A 7,770-nucleotide genomic window follows, 5' to 3' on the forward strand; every position below is an offset into this window, starting at 1 on the left:
TCCTTAGAATGAAATGAGAGTCATACACTGACCTTTAAAGGTCATCTATTCCAACCCCTCCGTACTGAGGAGTGTGGTCACATCCCTGTCCAACCTGATCCAGAATGTTTCCAGGGAAGGGGCATTTAACACCTCTGGTAGTCACTTAGTTTTGTTTCCTAATGTGCATCTTTAGAGATCACTGAAAAATATTTGCAGTGCTAAAATCAATGATTTCAATGATTTTCAGTGAGCACTGTTGGAAATTGAAATATCTGAGGTTGCTACCTAGTATTGCTGGTCAGTTCTGATGCCAGATATATTTTCCAATGGAACAAAACATTTAGTTGTCTGTATCATGTTTCTTAGTTCAACAAATGGTAAATTTTTTTGTGTTTAAGCATCACAAAATTGTTCTTACCTTTTCTAGGCCCTTGTCTCAGCCAACACCATTTGCTCTTCATCATTCTGCCAGTACTGATGTGGACCCTGGGTCTGGTGATAGCATTAGTCTGGCCAGATCCATCAGCAAAGACAGTCTTGCTTCAAACATTGTTAATGTAACTCCAAAAAATCAACCCCATCCTCCTTCAGCAAAAACCAACGGGAAGAGCTTGCTGAACAATGTCGAAATTGAGGATGAAGATGAGGAGCTTATTGCAATAATCAGATCTGAAGACAGGCCAAACCGTGGTGACCTTGAGTCACAGAATGCCTCAGCCAGGGTGCCCAGCATAGTTACAACAGCATGGTCTCCAAAAACGCATAGCGAGACTTCAGAAAGCAAGCCGGAGAGTTTTTACTTGGAGCCTTTAATGCCTGCAGTTCTAAAACCAGCAAAGGAAAAACAGATAATCAATAAAGAGGATGAATGTGGGGAGGGGAAACAAAGGAGTTTTATAGTAAAGAGATTAAATGAAGGACACTTGCCTTTGGTCCGCAAGAAAGCAAATAGCAGTCATGGTGAGCATGACCTCAATAGGACTTTTACTCCAATTTCCAGTACTGATTTCACTCCAGTTGCAGATCCTAGTCCTGCAGATTCAGTGGCACTACTGGAGGCAAGCTTAGAGGCTTCCAGACCTTTGGCTAGTAGCAGTTTAGATCCTTCCACTCAGGAGCTACCCACTGGAGGATTTTTTCTTCACGCTGCTAAATCCGACGATGACATAGCAAGCAAAGTCAATGTCAGTTACGTGAAAGGCCTCAATTCGCACCTTGCGGATACTACATGGACTATGGTGAGACAGGACTCTGACTCAGACCTCTTAGACATAGAGGAGGCTGATCAAGACTTGGTAGTCATAGATGACCACCCTATAGTTGCTAAATACATTGGCGAGGAGGAATCTGCAAAACTGCAAGAAGACATGAAGGTGAAAGAACACGAAGACAAGGACGACGCCAGCGGCCGCTCCAGCCCCTGCTTGAGCACAACTTCTCAGATCAGCGGAGTGTCGATGACGAGCGGCAGCGTTCGAATGACCAACTTCGCAGAACGAAAGCTTCAGAGACTTAATAGCTATGAAACAAAGTCCAGCACAAGTAGTTCACAAAAGACCACACCAGACGGCTCGGAGAGCTGCCCAGCACCGCTGACCACGTGGAAACAAAAGCGAGAACAAAGCCCCAACAGGCAAAATAAAGATAACGTTAATCTTCTGGCCTCGGAACTGGTGCAGCTTCATATGCAGCTGGAAGAGAAACGAAGGGCAATAGAAGCTCAGAAGAAAAAGATGGAAGCCTTGTCAGCGAGGCAGCGACTAAAATTGGGCAAGGCAGCCTTCTTGCATGTGGTTAAAAAAGGGAAATCTCCTGATGCTCCACAGCCTCTTAAACCAGAACATTTTGCAAAAGAGTTCTCTCGGCACAACGGTGAGGACTTAGATGAAGTTTCTTTGGGTTCCAAATCTGAGGAGTTCCTTGTGAAAGAGGAGGAGAGAGAAGAAACGCTTAACGATTCGCAAGAGGTAACAAAAGTGAAAATGCAAGACAGCCTGGCTTTTGCTGAGCCACATAAACCAAAAGACTCTGCTGCTATGCATGACTTGGAAAAGAGTAAAATTATTTCTGTTGCCCTCCTAGAAGACAATGTGACTGAGGTGGATATAAGCGAATGTGATCTCTCCATTGAAAAACTAAATGAAACGATCAGTACACTCCAGCAGGCTATACTAAAGATTTCTCAGCAACAAGAACTGCTTATGAAATCTCCAACAGTGCCAACGCCAGGAACCAGAAGTAACTCTCAGGACCAAAAGGTAAAACCATCGATTCATTTTGTTGAGCCCCTGTCTCCAACTGGAATGAACAGTCTTCGGAAGCCACCTCGCTTTGGTCAAGGAAGGAGCTCTCGATCAGGGCGACCAACTGATCTGAAAGTCACTAAAGACAGGCAACAGAACTCAGCACGTGTTAAAACCCCAACACAGACTCTAGAAACCTTACCACATTTAAGACCATTTCCATCCAACAGCTTGGCCAAGACACCAACAGACATCAGCTTGGAAAATAGCCCTGATCCTGGAAGTGCTGCTCAAGAAAAGTGTTTCTTTGATACCTATAGACTTCATGATGAGAGCAATCAACGGGCTCTCGCTCTTTCCACCTCCAAAGATGCAAATATTATTTCTGAAATGAGCAATGAGGTGAATGACAGCTTCAAGGAAACAGGGTTGAATTCTTCTGATGGCTCAGGAAAAGAAAATGTCCCAGTGGATGAGCCACTGAGAAGCAAGGCTAATCTCATTGAGGTAGACTTGTCTGAACTGAAAGCTCCTGATGAAGGAGAACTCGAAAACCAGGATAGCTCTACAGATATAATCAGTGAAAGTGATCAGAAATCTGGTGTGGGTTTTTTCTTCAAGGTAAATAAATTGCTTTGCTATGTTTGGTTATTGTTACATATTTATCTAGAGTTAGAACTGCTTTTGTCCACTCTTCAGTATTCAGGTGGAACGTGATACATTTTGGTTGCAGTATTAGGATCTTTTTCAAGCTGCATTGGAAAATAATTGCTTGTGGAGAAGTAAGGTTTTGACTAATGTATGAAATCCTGGGTCTTGCCAACCTCTGGTAACCAGGCTTAACTTTGTGTTTCTTCTCTTCCCCTTTTTTTTTTCCTTCTGAGAAATGGACAAACATAGAAGGATGTTGTAAACATGGCACAAAATTGCCACAGGATGCAAGGGAAGAAATTAGCATTTTGGAACCCCTGCATTCTGTGAACCTGTGTCAACTGGACACAAAAAAATTCTGACAGAACACAGGTATCTAGTGAAAGCCCACTGAACAGGTTTGAAAACTTGTCAGGGAGCTGAAGGTCCTTTGCACCCAAATTTTCCTGATCTTGAGCCGCTTAAAAGTCAAGGACTGCAATGGAGAATTAATTTGTATGGCTGTAGCTGCAGATGACAGGTGTTTCAATGGAATAAATGAGCAGTTTTCTTGCAGCTTTTGGTTTTGTCCTATGAAGGTATGATGAAAAGGTACTAAAGTGATGTGTGTTTTCTCATCTTGCACCTGACTGGCTTGGGGAAAGGCTGATTGTTAAGCTGTTGGGTTTTTAGTACCTTGCTACTTCTTACATTGTTGGGTTGGTTGGGTTTAAATAATGTTTCCTCCTTCTAGTGAAGCTCTTAGAATCATAGAATTGATAAGGTTGGAAAAGACCTCAGAGATCATCAAGTCCAACCTATCACCCAACACCTCATGACTAACTAAAAACCACGGCTTCAAGTGCCACATCCAATCCTTTTTTGAACACCTCCAGGGATGGTGACTCCACCACCTCCCTGGGCAGCACATCCCAATGGCAAATTACTCTTTCTGTGAAGAACTTTCTCCTCACCTCGAGCCTAAACTTCCCCTGGTGCAGCTTGAGACTGTGTCCTCTTATTCTGGTTCAGAAATGCCCTGGGAACATTGAGTACCTTAGCAATGATTATTGTAGTGTTGTCATGACAATACTTTAATTTCTTTCAAGAAAGTCAAGCTGTCTCAATCTCTTTGAATTTGACTTCTGGCTTTATATAATATGATTAATATTGACTGACTCAAAGGTTTTTGTTATGCTGGGGTTATTTGTGCTTTCCACCCTGGTGGTGACGTTGGTCTTTGTGATTCTAGATGGTTTGGTGGTGATTAAGCACCCTCAAAAACAAAACAGAGCAAGACAAGACTTTTTTAGTGTTTCCTTCAGTCTGAGGGAAAAAAAACAACCCAACTGCCTCTGAAATTTTTATTAAGCAACAAAAAGTTTACTACAGCTCCGATTCAGCTCCGTCCTAAAAACATAAAGATTTCCAAAAGGAATTGCTTGTGGTTTCCTAAAATCTTCCTGGAATCCTCAGCAATCTTCTGATGTTCAGATTAATATTATTTCCCCCCCTCCCCCTGTTCTTTAAAACTCTCTGTCCCCATGAACTGTGCAGGATGAGCAGAAAGCAGAAGACGAGCTCGCAAAAAAGCGTGCGGCATTCCTCTTGAAACAGCAGCGCAAAGCTGAGGAGGCTCGGCTTCGGAAGCAGCAGTTGGAGGCTGAAGTTGAGCAAAAAAGAGACGAAGCTCGGTAATAACACCTGCAAAAGAATCTCCCTTTTTCATCCTTAAGGTGAGGACATTTACTACATGTTCAATACCATGTGTCTGCTTTTCAGTCGCAAAGCCGAGGAGGACCGGATACGGAAAGAAGAGGAGAAGGCTCGAAGAGAACTGATCAAGCAAGAGTACCTAAGGAAAAAACAGCAGCAGATTTTGGAGGAGCAGGGGCTTGGAAAGCCGAAATCAAAGCCCAAGAAACCTAGGCCAAAGTCAGTCCATCGTGAAGAATCTTACAGTGATTCAGGGACAAAGTGCTCTTCCACACGTAAGGGGTTTGATCTGTTTGCTTTCACTGAGTCTGCGAATGTGCTCTACCAAAATGTGTTCACATGCTCTCTTTTGTTTTGTAGCTGATAATTTGAGCAGTGCTCAGTCTGGTTCCAGTCTGTCTTTGGCCTCAGCAGCAACAACTGAACCTGAAAGTGTACACTCCGGTGGCACACCATCTCAGAGGTATAGAGAGGATTAATGTTGATATTTGGACTTTTTACTCTGTTATGAAATGGTGCTGGGCATCAGTGGGGTTTGTTTTACTTCACTGGCATGAAGGCACAGCAGTAATTGCTGAATTCATCTTCTATCTGGCTGCCAGCTTGGATGTTCTGTACAAACTTGCAATTTTCTTTTTTCTCCCAGAGGAATAACAGAATTTTCCTTTGATCATCTAGTGGGGAGAATCTGACTGCTCTGGGGGAGGGAAAAGGACAAATAGCCTGTTCTGTTCAGAGACAGCAACTGGTGGATTTATTGAAGACTGAAGGGGAAAACCCAAAGATCTTGTCATGTAATCATTGGTTTTAATTATTTTTTAATTCATCTTCTTCAGAGTTGAGTCAATGGAGTCCTTACCCATACTGAGCAGAAACCCTAGCAGAAACACAGAAAGAGACTGGGAGAATGCTTCAACAGCATCTTCAATTGCTTCAGTGGCAGAATACACAGGTGACTGCCTTGGTTGAGCATCTGTTACGAATAGCAGGTCATAAAAAGCTGTGGTGTGTCTGATGTGACATTGTTAGCTCTGGGAGCCTGCCAGGTGTATTTTGTTCTGCTTAATGTCGCTAAAAATAAGTTACTGCAGAAAAATACTTGAGGGGTTTTAATCACTTGGAATGAAACTTTTCATGTTCATGAATGCAGGGCAAATGACTCTTCTTTATCTTCCTTAGGTCCAAAATTATTTAAGGAACCCAGCAGCAAATCAAACAAACCCATCATTCACAATGCAATATCTCATTGCTGTCTTGCTGGAAAAGTGAACGAGCCACATAAGAATTCAATATTAGAGGTAAACACTGAAATGCACAATTAGTAATGCTCTCACAATAAGATGATGCTTGTTTCATAATCCCCCTGATGGCCTGTAGCAAAGGCCATTTCCTAACGTGTACCAGTACTTAAGAACCTTTTACTTCCCGTGTCTCTGTGGACTTACGGAAAACAGAATCATAGAATTGTTTTGGTTGGAAAATACCTTTGAGATCATCAAGTCCAACCGTTTTCTAGCTCTGCCAAGCCTGGTGCTAAATCACATCCCTCAGCACCACATCTCTGCATCTTTTAAACACCTCTAGGGATGGGAATTCAATTGTATGTCCACACTTAGGAGGTTTCAGTTCTTTTTCCCACATCTTCAGGAAGGTTGACTTTTTTCTTCACCTAGGGCAACAAATCTCCATGATCTGAAGAGATCAACTGATAGGACTGAAAATCCTAGTTTCTGATCCAGTGTTTCAGAAAACTTTAAGTACTGACTGAGCTGTATGTGAAAACTTCAAGCTTGGCATAGCATGAGTATTTCCACTATGAACAATCTATTTTTTAATAGAGGAGGGTAGATTTTGACTGGAGATCAGGAGGAAATTCTTTACAGTGAGGGTGATGAGACATTGGAACAGGTTGCCCAGGGAGGTTGTGGATGTCCCATCCCTGGAAGTGTCCAAGGATGGATTGGATGAAGCTTTGAGCAATCTGATCTGGTGGGAGGTGTCCCTGCCCATGGCAAGGGGTTGGAACTAGGTGATCTTGATGGTCCCAACTAAACCATTCTATGATCCTCTGTGTGTTTGTTTCTTTTCAACACAGGAACTAGAAAAATGCGATGCCAACCACTACATCATTTTGTTCCGTGATGCTGGCTGCCAGTTCAGAGCACTTTATTGCTACTACCCTGACACTGAAGAAATCTACAAGCTGACTGGAACAGGGCCAAAGAGCATCACCAAGAAAATGATTGACAAACTTTATAAGTACAGTTCGGACAGAAAACAGTTTAATGTGATTCCAGCCAAAACCATGTCTGTCAGCGTGGATGCCCTCACCATCCATAACCACTTGTGGCAAGCCAAGCGACCTGCAGTGCCAAAGAAGACTCAGACTCGTAAATGACACTGAGCTCTTGGGGAGAAGATTGCTGAATGGGATTGCATCAGAAGAAGACATGTTTACCATTTTCCTCCAGTTTGGTATGAGATGTGCAGAACCATAAACATTTTTTAAGAAGCTTCTAAACAGAACCCGTGGATGCAAGCTACTAAGAATGAAGGAACATTGCCAGTGTTGTTTTTGTTTTTTAATGAATGATAATCTGCTGTTACACCCAATGCTGACTACTGTGGCTTTCAACTGATGAGGGACTGTGCATGTAGCAAGATCTTTAACAAGTGGATTTCCTTTTACTTGAAGCTTTTCATCGGTACAAATTGGGAATAATTTAGTTCTGTTTCCTCTCCCCCTCATCCCCTCCTTTTTCCTGTCATTCTTACAGTTGGCAAGCTCCAAACTTCAGCGGAAGGATTGACCAGATCTGGGGTGAAGTGTTGTGGGTTTGGTTTGGTTGGCTTTGGGTGGTTGGTGGTTTGGGTTTGTTTTTTTAAACAGTCTTTAGGGAAATCTTCCTTGCAGACTTTTTTGTGGAACTGTTTAATACATCAAAATTGTTGTACTGTATCTACTGCCAACGTAAGTCCAGCTCTCAGATTTCTGACAAAAGCCCCAACTTGTGCTGCTCAGACCAGTTTACTTGCAGTCTGTTTAGGATAAGCGTTGTGAGGATTGCAAAAGCCAAGTCTTGTTAAACAAAGACCGCTCACAGATGTAAAGCTATCCTGGAACACAATCATGAAGAGGCATCCAGGTGCTACTGGCTGCAGTATGCCTGACTTGACACTTTAAGGCGAGCTGACTTGG

At 42.8% G+C, this 7,770-nt stretch overlaps 1 protein-coding gene across 7 annotated transcripts in view; it reads left to right on the plus strand.

Annotated features, from left to right (window-relative positions):
• The window catches only part of CAMSAP1 (calmodulin regulated spectrin associated protein 1), a 38,500-nt gene extending 31,059 nt beyond the window's left edge, over positions 1-7,441 (plus strand). For all 7 annotated transcript variants that reach the window (XM_054174199.1, XM_054174202.1, XM_054174201.1 and 4 more), the window contains 7 exons: positions 410-2,846; positions 4,413-4,549; positions 4,638-4,846; positions 4,932-5,034; positions 5,408-5,523; positions 5,751-5,869; positions 6,667-7,441. In XM_054174199.1, coding sequence (XP_054030174.1) covers positions 410-2,846; positions 4,413-4,549; positions 4,638-4,846; positions 4,932-5,034; positions 5,408-5,523; positions 5,751-5,869; positions 6,667-6,969 — 3,424 coding nt within the window. In that variant the 3' untranslated portion in view covers positions 6,970-7,441. The remainder of the gene's footprint in view (positions 1-409; positions 2,847-4,412; positions 4,550-4,637; positions 4,847-4,931; positions 5,035-5,407; positions 5,524-5,750; positions 5,870-6,666) is intronic.
• Positions 7,442-7,770: the final 329 nt, after the last annotated feature.

Source organism: Dryobates pubescens, chromosome 29 (assembly GCF_014839835.1).
Source record: "Dryobates pubescens isolate bDryPub1 chromosome 29, bDryPub1.pri, whole genome shotgun sequence".
Taxonomy (NCBI): Eukaryota; Metazoa; Chordata; class Aves; order Piciformes; family Picidae; genus Dryobates; species Dryobates pubescens.